Source organism: Felis catus, chromosome D1, assembly GCF_018350175.1.
Source record: "Felis catus isolate Fca126 chromosome D1, F.catus_Fca126_mat1.0, whole genome shotgun sequence".
Lineage (NCBI taxonomy): Eukaryota > Metazoa > Chordata > Mammalia > Carnivora > Felidae > Felis > Felis catus.
Genome location: NC_058377.1, coordinates 84,715,500 through 84,739,823, shown reverse-complemented (window position 1 = coordinate 84,739,823; position 24,324 = coordinate 84,715,500). Strand labels below are relative to the sequence as shown.

Here is a 24,324-nt window from a genome sequence, read left to right as displayed (position 1 = left end):
GGATTGTTATGAGGAATTAAATTTAATAGTCTGTGTAAAACCTCTATATAAAGCATATCAGAGACTTGATAAATGTTCCTTTTCTTATAATTTAAGTTCTGTCTCACACTCTCATACACATACATACAGGTTTGAGTCAAAATAAATGCCAGATATTTTTAAAGTTTGCCCTTAACTTGGAAACTTCTGGATTTTGTCACAAGCTTAACATTAAAGTTTACATTAACATGAAATTTGGGGTGTCTGTACACAATGGGCTTGTCTGACTCTTTCGCAAAGCACTTAAAAAACGGAGCACTTCCTGGGGCAATAGGACTATAGGTTTCCCAAGAAGACTCTGTGAGAGAAACTCAGAAAGACTGGAAAATAAAGTCTTGTTCCTTTGACTCTGGAAGCCCCTGGGATGACCTGGGGGTCCAGAGGCTGACTGCCTTCAGACAGACTCTGGCAGCGAAATCAGAAGCCCTCACTGTACCAACTACTTGGGTGTGCTTGGGACTCTTTCAAGCCTTCTTTATTTGCCATTCAGACAGGAACCATAGGCCCAGAAGCTTGTTTTCAAAACCTAGGAAAACAGATGTTTTTGCTTATTTTTCTCTCTCTCATGCCAAAATGCTCACTGAGTTTTCACTGGGTTCTGAACTTTTTTTTTTTCTTTTACTTCTAAGACAAATCTTGGAAAGAGGTCATTGTGAAATGAAGGGGAAGAATGGGCGTTTCAGCTCTATTTCAGATTCTAATGAAAATGCTTAAGAACCTGAAGACAGGAAGTCCTAGAAGACAAATGTAAGCGAGATTGACTAATTGAGCCCTAAAAGGTTCTACCTGCTGCTTCCCTCAGGCCTGTGGTACCTGGTGCCTCCCCAGCAGCCTGGGATAAGAAAGCCAGCACTTCCTAATCCTCCAAAGAAACCAAAAGCATAGCATCTAGCTGAGCTACAAGGCAGTGTGGCTGCTGAGGGCTGTGTTGATTTTTTTTTAAGTTTTTTTTTTTAATTTATTTTGAAAGAGAGAAACAGAGCAGGGGAAGAGCAGAGAGAGAGGAAGAAAGAGAGAATCCCAAGCAGGCTCTGCACAGTCAGCTCAGAGCCTGATGTAAGACTCGAACCCACAAACCATGAGATCATGGCCCGAGCCAAAATTAAGATGCGGATGCTTAACTGACTGGGCCACCCAGGTACCCCAGGGCTGTGTTGATTGAACACGTGCTGTGCTCTAGGTGAGGCCCAGGGCCAGTCACAGGTCCTGAAGTTTACAGCTCAGACATTTTAGGTACTGTATTAGTTTCCTATTGGCTGCTGTAACAAATTACTACAAGTTTAGTAACTTATAACACCTGTTTACCATGTTGCAATCTGTTGGTCAGAAGTCTGACATGGATTTCACTAGGCTAAAATCCAGATGTCAGCCGGAAAGTGTCTTTCCTGGAGGCTCTGTGGGAGAATTCCTTTTCTTTCTTTACCTTTTCCAGCTTCTGGAGGTTGCCCACATCTCCTGGCTTGTGTTGTTCCTCCTTCATGTCCAAAGCCAGCAACAGCACTTTGGGTTTTTCTTAGGTTACATCACTCCATTCTCCTCTTCTGCCTCCCTCCTCTGCTTTTGGCGATGCAGGTGATTACATCGACCCCCCCCCCCCGATAATCCAGGGTAATCTTCTTATTTTAAGGTCAGCTGATTAGCTCCTGAACTCCATCAGTATCCTTGATTCCCCTTTCCCATGCAAGGTAATATATTCACAGGTTCCAGGGGGGGTCAGGACATGGACATCTCTGGGGTCGGTTCAAGGGTGGGGGTGGACAGTGTTACCTGCAATAAGTACATAGGTCGTTTTTACACTAACACAATAATTGTTTGAATTGGGACTCTTTCGATTGCAGAAACAGAACCTAACTCAAGTTAATAAAAAGGAAAATATTTTATTAGCTTATATACTTGAAAGGAAAAATGTGATTGGCCTCAGGCACAACTGGATCCGTATGTCCAAAAGGTCATCAGGGTACTCTTGTTTCTTTGCTTGGCGTGTGTGTGTGTGTGTGTGTGTGTGTGTGTGTGTGTGTGATGATGATGATGATTTGATTCTCAAGCCCAGGCTGTCTGCATGGTGGCTAAGACAAAGCTTCCAGGCAATTCCAGGCCTACACAGTTCTCAAGACCCAGGATCCCAGAGAGGAACCCATGACCTCTTTTTAGGTAGTACCAGAAAAAGCCTGAGGATGACTCCCAGCTTGGGTCACATGTGCATCCCTAGACTAGTCACTGGTCAGGGAGATCCTAGAACAGGGTTGGGTCAGCCTTTGCAGAGCACATGAACTAAGAGGTGGAGGGAGAGGTTCTCCAAAAAACTTCAGGCACTGTTACGAAAAGAAAGGTGAAAGAGCTGGGCAGGCAAAAACCACTGATGTCCACTCCGCCATCTCATTGCTGGATTTTAGAACCAAGTACTTGATTCCATGGTCAGAGCTCATTTGGCTTCAGGCAACAAGACACTAAACCTGAAAGAATACAGAAGAGGCTCACCCAGGGCAAGTAGGAAGTTAGTTCAAGTCTACGGAAGAAGAGGAATTGTGCAGTGGTTAAGAGTATGGGTTTTGGAACCAGATTGTTTGGATTCATATCCAATTTATTGGTTGTGTTTACCTGTCCTCTCTGTGCCTCAGTTTCCTCATCTGTAAAATGGAGTTAGTTATAGTACCTACCTCCTGAGCTTATTGTGAAATTTAAATGTGTTAATACAAATAAAGTGTTTAGAATAATAGTACCTTGACAGAGAGTAAGCCCTCAACAATTAATAGCTTTAAAAGTTATTATTGTTACTATAAGTAAGCCCCTTAGGATGGCTTAGGAACTTGGAAGATAGTTGTAGGACTCAAGTCAGGTGCTTTCTTGGTTTCTCTTTTTCTAACTGGGGCCACACAGTCTCTTACCTCTGGAACTTTCTTTCAAGCATCTCAGTGAGAACTCAGGTTTCTCACTTGTAAGGCAGATTTTCACATGGTTTTCGGTTGCCCTCTCCACTCTGTCCTTGCCTGTACGTGCCCACCACCAAATGAATGCTGGGTCAGTGTTGCTGAGTTCCAAGTCTTGAGAGAATCTGATAGTCTGGCCCATGATTGGCTTTAATTAAGATTGAACCTCATTTGATTTGCTGTGACTGACCAAGTTACCTTGGACACAGGGTCGCCTCTTTCAATAGGTACGAAAGGGGCAGCTTAAGTTGAAGAGGAAAGGTGAGCTTAGCCAGAAAATTGACCAACTTGTTTTTTACATGTATGTGCTAGCAAGTAGGAGTTTTCCTACAGAATGGGAAAGAGTCAGTTTCAACAAATAAAGGTTATATCTGGATGTTTGGGAATAGGACAGCACTGGGAACTGCATTGTTCTGGTGTGACTTAGCCAGTAGTATGTGCAGAGAAAAATTGGTTATTCTATTATTATAAATGGTAGAGGCATGTTCAGCTCCAATTAGACGTGCTCTCATTGAGGACAAAACCCCCATTCATTCACTTTTGCCTGCCTGAAGCATCAACCTCAGAAACTCATTCCTGGGAGGGTGGACTGCTTACCTTCTCTGTCAGGAGAGTGGATTCCAGAATGACCCTCAAACCTTCTTTTTGAGAACAGGAGGAAAAGGCCACGCTTGCTCTTTGTTCCCTGGATCCCCTGTCACCTGTCAGAGCCCCGAACGTTTTCAGCTTTCTCAGTCCAGGATTTCAAAACATTTCCATGTACGGAGGTACATGCTCTGCCTTCAGAGCCCTTGTCCTTTTCTCCAAGGACTTTTGTAAGAATCCTTCCAGCAAAGCAGTTTCACAGTGTTGGGGAGGAAGGGGTGCTGATGGAATTTCTTACAGGAAGGGTAGAAATGCTTTGGATCCAAGCTAGGCATCTTAAGAAGCATGGAGATTTGGGGGAGAAGACAAAACATTGTTAAGATTTTGATAGAGGTTGGCTGGGTAGAGTCTCCACTGTAAAGACTCTTGTGCCCCTTTCTGGTTGAACAATTCACAGGCTCCACACTTGCTTTCAAATGCATTGGTTTTGAAGCAGTCAACAAAAAAGCATCCTGCTGCCAGGGCCAACCATCAAAAAGAGACAAGAGAGCTATGCAAACCGTGGGGGAATGTGCGCGAGAGAAATATTGTAGAGCAGAAACGTGGCTCCACTGGCCTGATACCGTGTGCATTATCTCCCCCAAAGGACCCCGTGGTTTAATGGATGGGGCTTTAACCTGCCCAGAGGTCAGTCTCTGCTGGACAAGTGGAACCTCATCCCTGAGGGCATTGACATACTCATGACACACGGACCTCCTCTAGGTAAGTGAAGCAAATGTTGTCCTTTTGTCATAATAGATGTCTTTTTCCCCAAGCATAATAAACAATGCTTCAGGGATATAATCATTTCCTTCAAAAAATGAAAAGTGAATACAAAAAGAAAAGCCAATATCTTTAAAGAAACCGGTATGATAATTAAACTCAGCAGTTCTGCTAGGCTTACAGGTGTTTTTGAAATTAAATTTTTTTTTTAATTTAGTTGAGTCAGGGAAAATCAAATCAGTATGGAGCACCACAGTCTTTGGAGCTCGGTCATTTATTTTAAGAACTGTATTCACTTTGGAGTAAGGGAAGTGGAGACTGGAGGGAAGAAGGCACAGACCTCTCAATTGCAGGGCTTTTGAATGGCAACGAAATAATGGAAACTTTTGTTTAAAGTAGCTCATTATCCTTTCTCATGTAATAGTGGGACCTGGGAAATATTTAAAGTTAAACATTTGAGCTGATTATATAAGCAAAGAATCCTTAAAAAAAAAAAACAACTAAGGTGTTAAGTAAGGACTTACATTGAAAGTTACTTAAAGATACTCATCCTACAGAATCCTTGAACCTACAGAATCCTCGAACCTACATCCAGGTTTAGATTGCCAGCATGCTTCAAAGCTACCTTTAGTTACGCAGGTTATGGGCCAGAATATGATTTTTTGACTTTTATAATTCTCTTTTAATTATTCATGAACTTGTTATCTCCTTGGCTTAGCCACAGAACATTGTCAAACAGGACTATCATCTGGATCCCCGTTCAACAAAGGTGTAACTCTGGAAATTCAGATGCTTCACTTATAGTAGGAGAGCTTTTCTTTCTTTCTTTCTTTCTTTCTTTCTTTCTTTCTTTCTTTCTTTTTTTTAGATTGCAGTAAAAAACATATAAGATGAAATCTACACTCTTAATAAATGTTCAAATGCATAATGCTAGCAAAGGTTGGTTTAGAGAAAGGAAGAAAACCCTTGTTACAAAATAAATTATTTTCAGTCTTTCCTTATGGTTTGAGGTTGTGGTCCATATGACTTCCCTCCTGTGTCAACCTGAAAAATAAAAAATCTAACACACATCCCCTACTGTGAATTTAATCTTTGTAGATATTGTTTCCTCCAGCCCACTTAGGGCTGCTTTCCATCCCTTCCAAGGAAAGTGAGTGCTCTGTGTTTCACATAGAAATAGCAGAAGGGAGGGCCAAGGCGTGAGTCATGGTGGCACATTTTAATGATGTGGAGAAGCAAGAGAAGAGAAGCAGGTTGTGTTGTAGACAGGGGAATTGTCCAGATTTGCACAGGATCTAGCCGTTCCTGACTTTTTCAGTATTTCAGAATCACCATCCCCATGTCTTTTTCCCCCTATTCCATCCCATCCCACCCCATGTTTTAAAAGATCACACTTCCAACAACATTTATCATCATAATGAATTATGCTCCCTATTTTGCAGCCATTAGAGACTAAATCCTGAATTGCTAGCTAAATATTCTGATCAGCCCTGAGTTACCCATTGAGACCCTACAGAGAGAGCATCTCAGCCAACTCGGTCCTTTCCCTGAGCAGGCTATTCCATGCAGACATGATTCTCCTTGGGCTGTTTATTGTAAACAGGACTTGGATATCCTCAGCACAGATAGCTTTACATGACTGAAGTATTATTTGGAATATAACTTTGAGCAGAACACTTGATTCGCAGACTCATCAGGCCATTAATGTCGGTACAGAAGCAAGTGGTGGTAGTCCTAAGTCTGCATTCAAGCCTCCAAAGAATTGAGACATCCCAGAAACTTTGAATACTACTTTACTTGTAGTAAATATGGAGTAATCCAGAGAGTGGTTGTGCATGTAGCGAAGTAAGTTCTACCCCAAGGAGTTCCACAATAAAAGGTCAGGTGAGGTTTTCATAAGGTAAAGTTGAACCTTAAACAAAGTATGTTATTGGGATTCTTGTGAAAATGCTGGTTTGGGGTGGGGATGGAGAGGGGCCTTTAATTCTTTCCTGTTGAGTAGCAATCTCACCGTGAGACTTTACTATCATGGTATAAGCAGGATGCCTTCTCAGGTTGATTGTATATGAAATGAGATAATTTCTTCCTTCAAGGGAAACCTATCCATGATAGAATATGCCAATCACTGTGGATTAAGGATTTTTTTCCCCTAACAAACAGAATTTTGAAACCTCTGGTTGAATTTTTATAGGGCCCCGTTTTCATCTGATGTTCTTTCCAGACTCTCTAGCCACTCCCCACACCCCAGTTAACATGTCTTTACAGAAATGCTCTGTCTTCATTGCTGCAGTTCCATCAAACAAAGTGGAATAAGCTTATCAGTCCGTTTCTGCCTGATCATTTCTGAATAGTAGAAATCACCAGCAGAGCTGTGGTATGGATTCCCACTGATGACGATTTAGCCATTAGTCCAACCTGCCTTCTTTACACCCATCCTGCTCAGGCAAATGGGGTCTATTTCTGGCCATAATCATCCAGATACCTGACTTTTGTTATAATTGATGTCAGTTTTTATGGATTCTCTACATTAAACGTGGAAGTAAGTGGCTTTTACTTTAAAGGTAGTCAGTTAGCCCCAGCTGACTGGATGCCACCGTGTGGTCACATTGCTGCCTATGGTCAGAGAGGAGACTGGAGGAGGAACTTGCCATTTCCAAGCTTTGGTCATCAAGAACTACCAAGGGTTAAAGTTGATGTACCTGAGGAGAGCAAGGTATCTTGTGGCCAGTTTACAGACAGTCCCTACTAGCCTGTCTTTTTTGAGCCATCTTAGAGGTAAACTGCTATAAGAAAGACGTAATAAAAAAAAGAGAGAAAAGTAACTGAATTGAGAAAGAAAGAGATATTGCAGGACTGCCGGGAATAAATGTCATTAGGCCCATGAAGATTTGAAACCAGGGCTGCATAAATCAAATCCCTTACAGAAAGAAAAAAAAATGTTAATTAACAGGAAGAAAAAAATGGAAACCAAAAAAAAATTTCAAGAACCTAAAGAAGACAAAGTGACAAGTGAAAAGTTCCTTAAAAGCCATTGTGAGCTTTAATGGAGAGGCTAGGATTACAGATAATGTAATAAACCTTCTGTGAGTTATGGCTTCCTGAAAGTCTAAATGAAACCTTACCTGAAGAAGGAAAATTAAGAGTATTGATTGCATTTTGCCCTTAGGTTTTCGAGACTGGGTTCCAAAGGAGCTTCAAAGAGTCGGCTGTGTGGAGCTTTTAAACACAGTCCAGAGGCGAGTCCGGCCCAAGCTCCATGTATTTGGTGGAATCCATGAAGGTAAGACCAGCAGAAAGGCATTCACAAGGTCTTGTATCATTATTCATGATCTCATTTCAGAATGGGGGCCTTGGGTACAGTTGGAATGACTGGAACAGTGTTGTCAAACTCTTTTTACCAGTGGCAGAACCTTTTGTAATATCAATTGTTAGGGGAAATACCTGCATGTAAAGCTGATAAATATTTTATATGGAGATTCTCTCTTTTAAGCAGAGTGGAGAGAAAGAAGTAGGTCTGGTTCACCTTACGGAAAACCCAGCAACACCAACCCTACCCCCCACACCCCAAGGCAACTTCTGGAATCTCAGGGCTCTGATGAGGAATGTTTGCTAACCGCCACTGTAGAACAGCCCTGAGGTAAAAAAGGACAAATTCTTTCTTTAAGACATTTAGAAGAAATGGCCTGGATATTAGACTAAACAACTTCCAATGCCTCTTTCTACCTGTAAATATTGTGTTTCATATGGAATACACACAGGACCCAGGAAGACAAGACTTTCTTTGAAAAATAACTTTGGACACACAGTGAAAGTTATAGAACAGAAATGGCAGGAACCTACAGATTTGCAGGTAGTCATTTCCTTATGAACCTCCGAAAACCATTTCAGACTTCTCAGAAATCATCAGCGCTATTAGGTCGGGCTGAGGCTAAAGGGAATAATTAAATCTCCCCCAACTGGAAACTGGTCCAGTTGCCTCTTTCTGCCTTTCAAGGTAGGGTGGAGTCAAGTTCACAGAATCCAAAAGCCTCCCAGGAAACTGTAGGGCTCTAGGTTTCGTCTGTCCTTCCTTTTTTAAACTAGGGTCTTTAGACAGACACAAAGCTGTCTTTCAGCAGGCATTAGATTTTTCTTGGCCGCACCAGTATCTCCCGGTTTCACGGGTTTGTGTGCAGTGGTGCGTTTACATAGGCAGCCTCCATATTTTCTACAGCTCCTGCTTACAGCTTGTACTCTGGAGTTCTTTATGAGTCTGCAGGTGAGTTGTTGAGGCCTACGTGTCTGATGAAGCAAGAAAACCAAGTTTGCTTTTCAAAGCCCACAAATCCATTGGCTTCCAGGTTAGGCATTAGAGGCATACGTATTGAAAATCATCCTCCTAATGCCAGAGAAAATTCAGCTTGCCCCAAGTGCAGGCACCAGCTGAGTGCATGGAATGCGGGGTGCAGCTCCACAGGAGTGGACATCATCCTACCCTGACTTGGAGCCGTAGTCCCTGAAAAGGAGGGCATTTCTTTAAGGCATGATACCGGATTGGTGGGGGAGAATGGGTGGGAGTTCATGTCTAAACAGCAGTTCTGGGGGACAGTTATCAGGCTTGAATACCTACAGCATACCTCTGAGTTTGCATTTCATCCGGTTTTTTTTAAATCATTAATTAACTTTAAACTAGCCAGACTATTGGGGAATTCCACTGAAGCCCCAAAATAATAAACTTGCTTAAAAGGGAGGAGATCATATTCAAATAAACTTGTCTCACTTTTATTCACTTAAGACAGCTGAAGAGGGCAGAGAGAGGGCAAATACCAACCTCTTGATGGAGAGAGATAACAAGACTTTATGACCCCAGAACTAAACAGTGCACATTTTAAATGCCTCTTTTCTTTTCTTAAGAGATTTTTCCATTGACCCTCATTAAGCTCTCCACAGGCTTACTTGGAGAAATTTTAGCAAATGGAAAGGAAAAAAAAAAAAAGAAAGAAAGAAAAACCTGTTGTTTCTGTAAGTCCTGATAATTTTTCACGGACATATTTTTTTATGCCATAAGAGCCTGATACCAACATAGAATTACAAACTTAATTGCAGAGGTTCTCAGGTAGATATAGGGTATCCAGGGATATGTGCTATTGCAAACATGCTAAAAATTTCAACGAATTAAAAATTATCAAACTGGAAGGGAGCCCTGGGTGGCTCAGTCAGTTAAGTGTCTGACTCTTGATTTCAGGTCAGGTCATTGTCTCATGGCTCATGAGTTCAAGCCCCACATTGGGCTCTGCGCTGACAGTGTGAGCCTGCTTAGGATTCTCTCTTTCCCCTCTCTCTCTCTCTGCCCCTCTTCTGCTCTCTAAATAAGCAAATAAATAAATAAATAAATAAATAAATAAATAAACATTTAAGAAAATTATAAAAGGGGCATACATACCAAAGACCCAGAAAAACTTTCTTAACTTTCTTCCAGTAGGTTGCAAGAGATTTATATTCTGCATGTGGGAAGTGTTTTGGCTTGATCCAGTGCCCAGGTGAGCTTAGGAAGCAGGGTCTTATGGTGATGTCTCTGCAAATCACTTGGGTGTTCGGTTATTCGACTTTTTTGAGTGAAATGGAATCAAAGCCACACAATTCGAGTAAGTTAAGATCAGTTATCTCCTAGATAAGGAAGCTGAGCATCCACCCTCCTGGATCCCAGTGCAGTGCTCTCCCCCACGCCCCCCCCCCACTTGTCCCAAAGCCCATTTGGGATTTGGATGCCTGTGCCCTGAGGAGTCGCTTATGTTACTCATTCTGTTCCCTAGAACTCAATAATTAATGCAGGGCTTTGAAATGAAAATCATATTTTAAAAAGAGGGGAAGAAATGTTTTTTCTTTATTCTCACTAGTAAAGAAATCACAGTCTTTCCCTGACAAATCTAGTGTTTAAATAAGAAAAAAAGAATCACTTTTCTTTGAAGTAGAGGATTCTCCCTTTAAAGAAAACAGAATGTAATTGGAAGGCAGCTTCTGAAAGCTGTTATCATCTGGGGAGGCTTCATTGAATCTCATCTCACTGCCCACTGGCAAAGATTTTTTCAGTTTTCCTTGCCTGACAGCTCACCACTGAGTCACTGTCATTTGTATATATTACAGTAAGCATGACACTCTGTCTCCACAGGTTACGGCATTATGACCGACGGTTATACAACGTACATCAATGCCTCAACGTGTACAGTCAGCTTTCAACCGACCAACCCTCCAATTATATTTGACCTTCCAAACCCACAGGGTTCCTGAAGCTCTAAAAAGCCCAATTGGAATGTGAGGGAAGGTCTATAAACTGTCATTTTTCTAATTATAAACTTACATTCTCTTACTTGTTTATTTCCAAATCCTGTGAGTTCTTTTTGTAAATTACTGGAACACAAATGACTCTAGAGGTTGTGCTTCTTTATTTTTTTTTAAATGGGGCGTCCATTCGAAATGAAAGGAGCATTGTGAATTTGTAAAATGACTTCCGTTTTCTCAAAGGCCACGCCATTGTAAATTGTTAGTATTCGCCAAAGGACAGCCAAGCTTTCTTTTTAAAAGGTGATGAAAGTCTTATTTTAATATGCTTTAAGCTGGAAGAAAAAGAAAAAAAAAAAAAAGAAAAGAAAAAAGAAACAGGTAGGTAGTGTTTTAAAAACCACCCAGATTTGCACAACTGTTTAAGAGTATTGTTTGAAGTATTTTATTTTTTGGTGTTTTGTTATTGCTGTTGTTTTCTTGGTAATGCTTCTTTTTTGCAGACGTGGCCTGGATTTATAACAATCTTTTCGGCAAAAGTAGGCGTGGAAAAGACTTCTCTTCACACTCTCACTATAAAGAAAGCTGCATCCGGAGAAGAAAACGACCCTCGTTTAAAGGATGGCTTAGCTAGTGAGATCCATGTTGTGGTTATACAAGGTCTCATTGTTTGTTTGTTTTCTTTTAAATTATTTTAGCTTTAAAAATATGGAAATGGAATCTGTCAAGAGCAGGTATTTCACGCAGTTAAAAAAAACTGAGCGCGCAGACTCCTTTTCAGTATGGGTTTATATATATAAATATTTTTTGTGTATTATGACTAAGTTAGGAGTTTAATATTGCCAAGGACAGTACAACTGCAAAGCGATGCTTTATAGCAGGGCATCGCAAGTCCGAAGGGGCTGACACATTTTCTTAGAACTCAAGATCTCAAAGAACTTGAGTTAAATCTAGGTTACAGTTACAGGCGTGTACAGACTTATACATGGATGCAATGGAAGGTAACTAAAATAAGGCTTAGTTGTCCTTTATATTTAAATACCCTGAATTGTCTTCTTACTTCCTCTCCCTCCCCCCATTTTGCACTGTGTGTCGATGCAATCTTCGCTAGCACAAAATATTGTCGCTAATAGTCATTTCTGTTTTCCCATTGTAAATGCTGTTAAGCTTTATCCTATTTTATGTTACCTTGTTAATGAAATTTAGGAAAGCAGTTGTTTCTTTTAAATTTATTGTGATATTCTATATCTAGCGGCCTTTATATGCAAATAAAATTGCAAGATTTTTAAATCTGTCCTGTTTGGAGGGTTGGCTAGGAGGATGGTGGTTTAATCCCCAGCTGGGGAAAGGGGGTGGATTTATTCATATGCAACATTAGCACTCCCTCTCAGGAGAATTAGAATAAGTGCTTTTTTTTTTTCTGATTTTCAATAAGTCTTTTATTGCCCACCTTTCCCAGGCTGGCAGGTAGATCGATAAGGCACTCTGTCTACTCTTTCCTTCCATCGCACTGTCATATACCTTGCCGTAGGTTTCAGAGAGTGAATATCTCGTCTCGGCCATTGTAATTTCTATAGGAAGGGTCCCGGTGCAGTGGAGGCTGGAGATGCTATTGTGGATGTGCAGTAGTGAGAAGGTGAACCAATGGGTAATAGAGTAGCCACTACACAGTCTCCCCAGGAGCAGTTACCATCGCCTCCTCACTGTTTTATTTATTTATTTATTTTTATTGACGTCCATCGCTAAAATGATATGGTAGCCAGGAGGCCCGAGGCAGTGGTGGGGTGTGAAAAATAAAGTTATGTCTTTTTTATTTTCTCTGGAACAGCCATTAAAGAAAAGCGACATGATCTTGAATCTGCAGTGTATCCCAAAAGTCTATGTTCCAGTGCCCATCGGATTGTACTCTGACACATCTTCCTTCCCTCCTCCCATTGTGGACTCTTTGGTGTCATTGCTGAGAAGAATTTTTGATTTCAGTACCAGCAGGGTAGAGAGAGTGTTTTAGGCCAGAATTCCAGCTCAGATGCCCATGTAATCATCTGGGGCTATCATAGTTGTTAATATTTATTAAGTGTCTTAGATGCCACCCAGAGCCTGTGGTGGATGCTTTGGTCTGAGCTCCCTTCCAGAGCAGAGGTGGTCCATGACCAGAGTAGCCATGATGGGCCAAAAGAGGTCAAAGGAGGTTAACTGTGAGAGGTTAACAGCCCTCCTCTGATCTGCTACATCAGTAGAAGAAGGTGTTGACTTCAGGGCACTCCCTAGGGAGCTGGAGTGAGAGGTGACTGAATGGAAATTTCATCTGGTTACCGAACAAGGAGCTAAGCTCAGACTTCTGGAAAAGCAGGCTTTCCAGAGACAGGTGGATGATCACGATGACAAGTGTGCATGCACAGCCCTTGACAGCATGTCTGGACCCAAACTAATTAAGCTAAGCACTTACCAAAATTGCTTTCCATTGTGAGTGGGCAGGAAGCAGTCCAGCCTGCTAAATCTACAGGCTAGACTGGCTCATGGTCCAGGTTCACCACTCCGTATGTATGAACTACCTCCAGGAGGGCCCGAATGACCGTCCAAAGGCCTGAAGCTTTCTCCACTGGGCCTTCTAACAAAGGAACATTTGAAATAACTCTTACAAATTGGCACTTTCCACTCTTTCATCACCAGGCACTCTGCTGAGCGGGTCTCCTGTGTTGTTTCTAATACTCACAAAACCCTGGGAGAGGTCACGTAAGCCCCACTTTATAGATAGGAAACCAAGGCTCCAAAAGTTAAATAAATTTCCCTAGGAAAATGGAAGGTTCAAGACCAGGTCTGTCTGAATTCATAGCCTCTGCCCTTTTTATCACCCTGCCTCTGGACTAGAAAAGTTGATGACCTTCAGCAGCTGATGGAAAACTGATATGGGCCTGGGGACATTTCTTATCATGTATGTATGAGCTATTGGAGCATCCTTCAGTGTGGCCTTATATCATCAAATTGGACCACTTCCTTTCTGCTTGAGGCACACAGCACGGTGCAGTGGATAGGAGCACAGAGCCTCGAGTCCGTGTGCCTTCCCAAGCCCCAACCCCTCCTCCAGCTGTCTCTGATGCCTTTGCCTGGGTACTTAGCATCACTGTAAAGTAGGGCTGATGATGAAGTTGTTGTAAGTTGTGATACAGAGATCACCGCCTGGCATCCAGTTTGTTAAATAAGGTCCCCCATGCTGCCTTGAGATTCTCCAGATAAGACCTGTCTATTGCCTCCTCACCCTTGAGAGCCCCAGTAGCATTATTTCCAAGAGAGTGTATTTGTTTGCATTCCTTGGAAACTATAATGAACCTCTCTTTGTAAACTATGAAGAACCCCAAGGGCATTTGTGAGAGGCAGATAAGGGGGCCTGACTTTTCAGTTTGGGGATCATATTTTGCAAATCCCTTCTAATCTCAGGAGAGGAAGGGGGTCTGTACTCTTCGGAGTTGCTTTAAATGCCACCCGTTGATCTTAGCATCTTTCTCCCTGTGGAGTCTTTACATTCCATGTCACCATCTCCTTCAAGCTCAATTACTGAATTTTTTCTCTACATTTTCTCCCAGTCCCCTTTTGTCTTATATAGATGATGGGGGGGGTTGCTGAAATCCCCTTAAGAGGCAGGTCACTGTTATTCTGACAGGTGGCCAGCGTTAAGCCTGCCTTCATCTCCATCACTTAAGTAAATAAATACTGTGACCCAGGTCTTAAGTAGGGAGAAACAGAAGCTGGGAGGATTTGGGATTTGTCACTTGCAGATAAAACACTTGCTGTGCCCAGAATAATGCCCCCTCCCCCAACCCTCTGCCAGCAAGGATGTGCTGCTCCAGTGGAGTGAACATCCATCTTTTATTTTGGTTCCCCAGTATCTTTTTGTGCCCTGTTCCCACTTTCCTAAAAGTTTTAAGTACATTTTGTTTAGTTATTAAACCAAAGTGAATTAAGGTCTACTTTGTTTTGAGAATTTGGCTGTAAGCTGAGGCATTTGGAAACACTGCTGGGCATGGAACAGGAGGCAATGGGATGTGGGGAGGGTTCCGGGACTGGACATTCTTGATGGGTGGTTTTAGAGAAGGTATCCAACCCACTTCTGGATGTCAGCTTCCTAATGCAAAATGTTTTTTCTTTTACTTTGTGATAAAGTAGCAAGATTGCTGCCTGTGTCCACTCTGACAAGGCTCTTGCAGAAGTTTAGAGCTGTTTCTCTTCCTTTTCAAGATGTCACCTCTACCATTTTGTTCCTATCCTGCCTTTCCATGGAAGAGATAACGATACTGATTCAAAAACCTCTCTGATAAATCTTCCTCTTCCCTGGTGCCCATTGTAAAGTCGGCCTCTACAACTCACCAGAAGTTCAGAGAGGGTCAGTAGCACCACCATGGTCACAGAAAATCAAGAGATAGCCCCACATTGGCATTTGGGCTCTTAACTTTGAGCATGAACTGCTTTTTCAGTTTGATATTCAGGAATAATCAAAGATGGAGAGATCGATTTGGCCAGACATAATGTGATTTTGTAGCAGAGAAAAACATGCCATCCGTGACGTATTATTATTAAACCAGATTATTTAAAAAACAGAACAAAACAAAACTTAAGAATCTGACCTCCAGGTGTTCCCAAGAAGATTCACTTTCTTTCCCCTCAACTAGTCCACATATAACAGTTCTGATGGGCACCCAATTCCTCCTCCCACAAGAGAGATGTTGCTCTTTGTCACATGTTTTGACACACATGTTTATGTCCAGTCTGGAAGACATTGGGTATCAGTAAGAACCCCTGACTTTGGATGTGCTTGCCTTCAGATCTCACTGATGGCTATCTACCATCTGGGTAACCTTGGACATGCTACTCTACTTCCCTCAGGCTCAGACTCCACACCTGTATAATGGGGATAATTCCTACTTCATGATGGATTTGTCAGAGTTGATATGATAATATCACTAAGTTCCTGGGCCCAGGGAGCTATTATAATACACAGAAGATTTTATTGTGCTGTCATTCATAGTTTCTTAAAGCAAAAGAAAAAAGGGGGGGGGGTGGGCAGAAGGAAACATTTAGCTTCTTTTTCCAGGTTATTCAGAGCCCCTCACAAGACAAAGTGAATTCCTTCAACTGGACCGAGTCAAGGTTGTAGAGCTACAAACTCAAGCCATACATAAATCGAACTTTTTAAATTCCTCCCTCTCTCTCTCTAAACTATAAGACAAAACATTTGTGGTAGGTTCTTCTTGACTCCTCCTCATTTCCTTCCTGAATTAAGGATGTCTTACAAGACAAAAATCTTGAGGTAAAAGGCCTTTCATATCTGAAAGCATCTATATCTGGGTAATGGTGAGAGAGAGAAATGCATTTCCATTAGGAAGCATGGCCACAGTGGTACTAAAAGCACGAACAGACTAAACACGCGAAGGCAGAGAGCCTGCACCCATCAATCAGCTTTGATTTTTATGAAGCCACGGTTACCATGCGGTGCATCCGAGTGCTCTCAGAGCCCGCTTACCAGGGGAAGGGGCCTGTAATTTCATAGCCCATTTCTGTCCTGACCTTAGTGGCTGACCTTGAGAATAGGTTGAGTTTTTCAGTAGAAGCTTCTGAAATAGCAAATGACTTGGAACCCAAATGCTCCATGCTTGGGCTCACCAACATGCCCTTGCATACACTGGCTATAATGCTTAGGTACCAGCTACTTAATTCTTAGAAAGGACTCATATTTCCTGGAAGCCTTCCCTGAATCCCCCTTCTCATACCCAGAACACTTCCTTTTGGTACTGCCGTACCAAGCATTTCTACCTATACCATGTTCTGATTGTTGCTTGTCTGCCTGCAAGCTACATGAGGTCAGTGGCCAGGTCTTCTGTTACTGCATTCCCAGCATCTAGGTCTGAAGAATGCTTTCTCAATGAATTAATCAATGGTTGGCAGACAATAGCCAGGTATGTGAGAAAAGTAGGAGAAACTAATCACAGATGAAATCGACAGACATCTGAACACTGTAGGGCCAGTGGTGTACTCGTAAGCTTCAGCTGCAAAACTCCATTCTTGTCACTAAAGTTCCTTGTAATTTGGTGAAGAAAACAAGATATTGCCACATGAAGCTAAATAGCAGTTAAGATTTAAATAATAGTTCAAAACAGCAATGAAAGGAAATCAGGGCCTGTGATAGTCAGGTTTGTCCAGTTCTGTGAGTAGCCATTGTTATGAGAAGTGCCAGCTGGGGATTTAAGTCTCAGACAAGGCACTGGCAGCTAACCCAGGAGAGGGAGTCTGAGTGATAATGATAATGTCAGTCCCATGCAGCTTCATTCCTGCAGGAGAAAAACCGGTCTGGCCAGTGGCAATTCCAAGTGTGTCACGTAGCTGGTTTGTTTTCTTAATTTACTCTATGAAATGGTTTTCTCTAATGGCATGCCATTGACGAAATGCACCATAATGTCTCCATCCATCACCTCCAAATGCTTTTGCATGCATCAGTTGTTGACTTGTTTTCTCCCGTTCAGCACATAAATGAGAGGAATGATTTATCCAAGGCCACCAGTTACTCTTATGTGGAATCTGAAATAGCTCTCTGGAGAAATACTGCACTAAGCACATGTTTCTTTATGCTGTTCTCAACTTGTGTTAGAGGGTGACTTTGGCCTAGGCTGTACTGCTGTCCTTCTGACCAGTGTTTCCCGGGTAGCTAGTCCAGGTTTCCTCTGTGGTCTGTGACTCTCAGATGTAAGAGCTTGTGTTCCTGTGGGTGTGACCACTAAGTTTGGATTACGGGATATGGCAGCCAAGGCTTTGGCCTTTGAAGCTGTGTATGGGCATTTGAACAAGCAGTGATTCTTCCCCCCCACCCCCATGAGCTCTCTTGAAGTCACACTCACCAGGAAGAGAAAAGGTATTTCATGCATGAGTGCAGTTCCCCTTCCTTCTTTCAATTTGCCCCACTTCCTTGAACTCTCCATGCTGGAGACTTCTGGCCCGTAACCCCTCAGTTTTGCATAGATTGGGAGATCAGAAATAGAAGATAAACAGGAACATCAAGATAATTCTTATGTGCTGCAGGTTCCTTGAGCGGAGGCATAATATGACATTCTCTAAATAAGGTCTTTAAGTACTAACTCGAACATGAGAAGCGGCATCTCCACAAAGTTTTTGTCTTATTAGATGATGGTGATAATGAAATTAACAGTTAGAAGTATCAAATAATACAGAGACCCTGAAATGTTAAACACAGTACTCCTATCTGTAGCATTAATAAATTGTGGCGAGATTTGAAATACTAGGTTTATCTTAATTCTTAACGTAAAAAGTTGAAAAATACAGCTTGGAGAGTTTCACCTGAGAAATTTGTTTAAATATATTTCGTAGAAATAAGAAATAAGAAAAATGATACTTTTCACTTCGTATTAAAGTTTCTCTCATGAAAGTGTGTGTGTGTGTGTCTGTGTGTGTGTGCGCGTGTGCGCGTGTGTGTCTACTTCAACAATATTATGCCCAATATATAACCAATTAACCTTTTTCCTTGACTGGCTATATTTCTGGTTACCAATGCAATTGAAATAAGATGTACAGAAGGGTAAGAACTTTCCTTATATTGTTTTCTAAAGGACTAAATAATGAAAATTAAAAATCTGGAGATAATCATAAGACCACTAGTTGCCATGGGAGTGATATGTTGGTTTCACATCATATGAATGGAAGCTATGTGTTCTGCAAAGACTCAGAAACTAAGGTGGATGGGCGTGTATTTCTCCTGCATTTGCATTTAACAAGTCACCTTCCCGAGGAAAGGTGAGGTCTATGGGTTTCGCATCCAGGAATGGCAGTAAAATTATTTGAGTTTAGAGATTGCTCAGAGAAATTTACTCAATAAAAAAATAAAGTGCGGATGGAGGAGTGGGAGAAGGAAGGAGAGAAAGCAAGAGATCTGGATCCAAACCTGAATGAACCTTTTGACTTCCCAGGTTAAGAGGTGTGACCTGTGCATGTCGTTTGATCACTTTCTTTCTCTAAACTATGAATCATAGATTTTTCCTCTCTGATGTTAGGACACCCTCGGACAAAGGGGGCAAGTGAGTTGCCTGGTGGTTTTATTAATAGGAGGTCTGCTGGCTTTTGTTGGGGAAAGGAGAGCCAGACCCTTCATCACAGTCTCTATGTGTTGGCTTTTTCCAACACAGTCAACACAATGGCACATGGGAACCTATTTGGTGAGGATGTTCCTCTTACAGAAGACTTTTCCTAAGAAATAAATTATGTATCTCTGGCGAAGTGACAATATGCAGGCTATTCCAGCTATACTTGTGGATTCAGCAGTATCCCATTTATTGATATGAATATTTATATCCACACCAGTAGTGCTGCGGTTGTTGGTAGTATTTGCAGTGAATGGCTTGGCTGGGATGCTGAGGACATCACCTACTGTTTGTAAAGCTCAGCATTCTCAAAGCTATTTAAAGAACCCCTTCATCCCTACCACTCTGGCCCAGTGTTAAAAGTAATTCAATAGAGGCATTCTCCTTTCATTACCACCCCACCCTCCCCCAAGTAATTACTGCTGACCCAGAGGCCTTCTGGAGGTAGATGTATGTTGGTCATTTTTGTTTTTTTATGCAGTTCCCTTTCATCTGAAAATTTTGTAAAATTGTAATTGTCTTTCCCCAGTTGAATCTGTATACAGTTCTTTTAGTTTGCTACAAAAATGTTTCTACTACTTCCCTGAAGAGATTCTGTTTTAGTCCTTATTTTAATTTTTTTTAATGTTTATTTATTTTTGAGACAGAGAGAGACAGAGCATGAACGGGGGAGGGTCAGAGAGAGGGAGACACAGAATCTGAAACAGGCTCCAGGCTCTGAGCTGTCAGCACAGAGCCCGACGCGGGGCTCGAACTCACGGACTGCGAGATCATGACCTGAGCCAAAGTCAGATGCTTAACCGACTGAGCCACCCAGGCTCCCCTAGTCCTTATTTTAGAAAGGAGGTTTGGAAGTGGGGTGGCACACCCAATAGATGTCTTTCAGGTGTTTTTAGTGGCCAGGAACATATAGCTGGGGGATATTAGATTGAGGTCAGGGAAGCAAATCTATATCTCTACATCCATGCACCAGATAACTAATATTTATCGTGTAGGCACTCTGTTTAGCATAATTCCTCAGCCCAGAGTTGGGCCAAAGAGAGTCTGCAACCAAAGCTTTAACTACCTGGTCTAACCTGAATCAGAGCAAATGTACCTGTGTTCCTCCAAGTAACGTGTTTGAAAATCAGTGATGCTAGTCCATTTTCTCCACCTGCTGTCCTGTAACACACAGGCTCAATCTCCTGTAGCGGCTTTTGCTGACCACAGCTTACATTTCATAACTTTCATTTTTGGGCCATGATGTGTGTAAACAGAAACTGTGTCAGTAAATTCATTTAAGAAGGTTTGATGACAAATATGTTTTATTGGAAAAAGAAATGAATACAAAGCAATTGGCCTTTGGATCATGTAGTTAGGAGTGCATGTCTATAAGCCAGAGAAGTCTGGCTAATGTTACATCTCGAAAGTTAAAGTTTTAGGCCTTTTGACGCTTTCAAAGTTTGGATGATATGTCTTAAAACAGATATGCACTCTCTATTCTTCAAGGATTTAGAACTTCACTGGCTAATACTAACATTGATATCAGCAAAGTATGTTGAAAGGGACACCCACATAATGAAGAATGGAATATAATTCCCATGGTTCTGGACCTTAACTACTTTAAAGCTTTGAGACAGTTGCTGAATTTTCCTAATGTTTTAGGATCCCTCCTTTTTCTCCCAAATAAGTCAGTCACAAAACTCCTCTCCACAAATATGTCTCTCTAATTACAATTAAAGAATTAACTACAAACTCAAGACTTTACATATTTCTTCACAACAGTGCTAAATTTCAAGACTCTATTTGTGAGGCCGAGATATATATATTCTTTTTTTTTCCAGAAATTTTCTGTTTTTTTTAAAAGTATCTTAAAGGTTAGAGATTATGGCCATAATTTGATTTCCACAATTTATAATCTTTAGCTGGTAGTTCAGCCTTTTTTTTTTTTTTTTTGAGATTCTACTGAGGTCTTCATTGCAAATGAAGTCTCTCTAATCTTCACCATTGTCCATTTACACATGAGTAAATATGTTAAACTATTCGTAAAATGATAAAATAATTCTGAAGATAAATGCAAAATGACTTTTACGAAGACCCGAAACAGTACATTACATTCTACTCTGAGTAATGTCTGCCAACATTCCAGAGGCCGGGGATTTGATAAAACACCAATTTAAAGGATGGGGAGAAATGATTCTGTGAGTGAAGAATTCCAGTTCCTTGGGTTGGAAGTCTAATTCTAGAGGGAAGGCGAAACATACAATTTTTTCTTACCTTTGTAATTCAGCAATTCCTAAGCTAATAAATTAGAGTAAGTGGTTAGTCTGAGACATAGAGAAAATTGGATACAGCATGAAAAATTAACAGCAGTGTTAATGAGAAAATGGTTGGCTTATAAGTCCTATGCTTGAATTTAGTATGCAGAGTGATTAGGTCTTCATAAAGTTGTTTATTATTATTTAAAAAAAAGTATTCGATCTCTTTTTAATGTTTCCAGATCCTACCAAGGTCAAAGAAGACAATCTCTGCTTTGTCACATTATGTTCTGGTATAAGGGTTGATAGTTTAATGAAATTGTTATAGAAGAGCCAGCAGCCAGTGTGCATCAGACTTGTGTGTGTCACTGGGAGAGCATCTTTCACAAACAATTAGCTCTTTATAAGACATATGATAGTCCTCACATTTATCATATATGTCCCATGCCTCCTGAATAAAAACACCATTTGCAACCAACCAAAATTAATCTGGGTCCAGTTGAAGAGAAGGAAGTCAACCCCTAGTTCCTTGTGGGGAGTTAACTCTTTCAAGTCTGATACATACCACTTTATGCTCTTTAGTTGGTAGATCTTTACCCATTTGTACTAGCAAAGGGCTATTTCTTATAGTAAAGGAAGTTTAATACATCTCTCGTCTAAGTGATACTGGATAGGAACCAAAATTCACTCTAATTCACTTTGAAAAAAGGTGGGGAGGGTCATTTAAAGGATACAGACATAATAAATGCAAGAAACAAGCAAGCCTAGCAAGAGAACAAACCAAGAATCTTGAGGCACTTCAGTAGTAGTTGTTCATGGATCTTTTATCTGATGCTTAATAAAAAATATTATCTGATCATCTTCTTCATAATCAAGGAATTGGTACCCCAGGTCATGTGTCCAGCCCTGATATAATCAGTAGTAGAGTCACGTAAAACCTAGAGCTACCCCTTTGGGGAACGAGTGGAATAGGTTGGGTTTAGGTCAACAGTATACTAATGAGGACAAACATTACATATTCTTGTCCAAAGCCCCACACAATTTCATCCCTAGCACCTTCCCAATAACTCATTGGTGTGGCCATGAAGGTTAGCTGAAAGAATATAAGTGATAGAGGTAAGTCTGTCTCTCCTACGGAAAGGGAAAAAGGCTACAATAATTCATAGCCCTTGATGTGGTCATAGGAATCATAGTACCCCATGTTTATTTATAAGGATAATGAGTTATTAAAAAATCCCCAGGCCAATTTTCCTTGTTTCCTACAAATTAAAGAAATAGATTAGTGAAACTCAAGGAATAAATCATACCAGCTAATCTATGAAGCATCTCTTGCAAGATGTTTTGCCCTGCCCATATTAAAGATCCATAATAGACAGATTTTTAGTCACATGGTTAAGCTAAGTCATACGGTATATGGTTGAAAAGATGAATCTGAGATGATAATGGTGGTGAATAGTTCACATTTTTAGTATCATGTTTGGAACACGGGATTTGGGGCCAAGCAGATTTGGTTCAGGACAGGATTCCATCACTCACTAGCTATGAGATTTTGATCAAGTTTTAATCTCTTTGAGCCTCAGTTCCCTCCTCATTAAAATGAGTGATAACAGTACTGATCTCATAAGATTATTGAAAGGAGTCAATGAGAAAATGGATGCAAAGAGCTTAGCATGGTGCCTGGCACATATGTGCTACCATTATCAAATCATTTATTAGACCTTTTTATATATTCCAATGGTTGATTTATGACTTATCTCCCTTGTCCTTTTCTACACTCTTTAAATTCACTCTGCATGTGCATGCATAACTTTTCTAAATAAGCAAACAAAAAAAAAGAACATTTGATTAGTGATTGAGATGAAGATGATTGTGTATACTGGGCACTGAAATAGAAATGTGAACAAAGAAAGAATGGAAGCTGGTCAGATGTAGGAAGTTGTGACTCTGAGTTTGCAAGTAAACCTGAGATTTCCTTCAATAAATTTGGTTTCCTCCTCGGTCTCCTTGTTTTGTTAAGCTGAAATACAGAAAGAGAAGGCACTTGTTCAAGACCAGCTCTGAGAACCAAACCACCGGCCACTTGCAAAACTTAAATTTATAGCACCCATAAAATGTATAGTTATTATGTACAAGCATAAGGAATAAGCAGTCTTGAGGATAAGAAATTTAATAAAAATTGCAGATACAGCCAGCTGCTAAAGGCTGGAATGGGAATATTTTCAGCAGTGGATATGTGCTGCCATCAAATGCTTAAATCCATACGGAAGGGGCATTCAAAAGGCTGTTGAGGGGTCAAGTTGCTCCAAGTATTTTGCAAGGTTATATTGTCCGTGAATGAATGATTTTACTCAGGGGAGTCAGAGGACAGAGTACTCTCTTAGTCCCCAAGGAGTCTTATCTGTTGTGACTAGCAAAAACCCCAAGTAGGAAGATGGGTCAGCGATCTGAAATCCAGGCCTTGCTGGAATGCGTTGATCCTTAGAAGTAAGCGTCTCAGTATGATAAATACGAACTCCTCAAGCCCGTTAGGGAATGGAAATTTAAGAACCGGTTAGGTCAAAGATCAGGAAATTTATGACGATTATCTGCGGTTACAGTGTAGAGTGTTTGAGGATGGTTTAAGCCAAAGAGTCCAGTGCCTGTAAATCTTGAGAGTGATATTAATACCTCTGTGAGCATGTGTGTACAACGTTTCTGAAAAGATTAATTGCAAAGGCCAGTTCCCAGGAAAGACAAGCAGGTAATTGGCATTTAATTAATGAGAATAAGTTATATTAAATTAAAGACTTAAAATCCTTGATTATTTATCTTCCTGTAGCCAGTGTGACAATCTACTCTTAGATTATTAACTCAGCACTGTTTTTCAAGAGGTCAAACTGAACCTTCTGTTCAGACTGTATAAATAAGAGTATGTTTGCATCTCAACCATGGGAACAAAATAACTTTTGGGAAATCACAGAGGGCTTTTTTTTTTAAATATAAATACTTTCTTGAAAATTAAATCTAGCTGAGGATTCAAGGTATTCCCAGGCATATCCCATACTTCTAGAATCAGAAGAATTGCATGAACTATTGTGTAGTAGAAAGGTTGTGAGCTTGAGGGTCAGTCTGACCTGGGGGTAAGTCCTGGCTCAGCCTCATATTAATTACATAACCTTGGGAATATTATTAAAATTCTCTGAGGTTCACTTCTCTTATCTTGAGAAATGGAAAAATAATACCTACCTGAAATACATTGTTTGAAAAATTAAGTAGAATAAATTTCCATGGTTCAGTGTCTATATCACATAGATAGTTCTCAATAAAAGATTTTTCTCTTTACTTTCTCCTTCTTTTGTAGCACCAAATGACAGCAGTTAGAAAATTATTCCATAACAA

At 40.8% G+C, this 24,324-nt stretch overlaps 1 protein-coding gene across 3 annotated transcripts in view; it reads left to right on the top strand.

Moving 5' to 3' along the window:
- Window positions 1–11,861, top strand: part of MPPED2 (metallophosphoesterase domain containing 2) — a 175,924-nt gene extending 164,063 nt beyond the window's left edge. For 2 of the 3 annotated variants that reach the window (XM_003993124.6, XM_019812217.3), the window contains exons 5-7: window positions 4,198–4,313; window positions 7,480–7,593; window positions 10,462–11,861. In XM_003993124.6, coding sequence (XP_003993173.1) covers window positions 4,198–4,313; window positions 7,480–7,593; window positions 10,462–10,580 — 349 coding nt within the window. In that variant the 3' untranslated portion in view covers window positions 10,581–11,861. The remainder of the gene's footprint in view (window positions 1–4,197; window positions 4,314–7,479; window positions 7,594–10,461) is intronic. The other variant, XR_006586487.1, reaches the window with a different exon arrangement.
- Window positions 11,862–24,324: the final 12,463 nt, after the last annotated feature.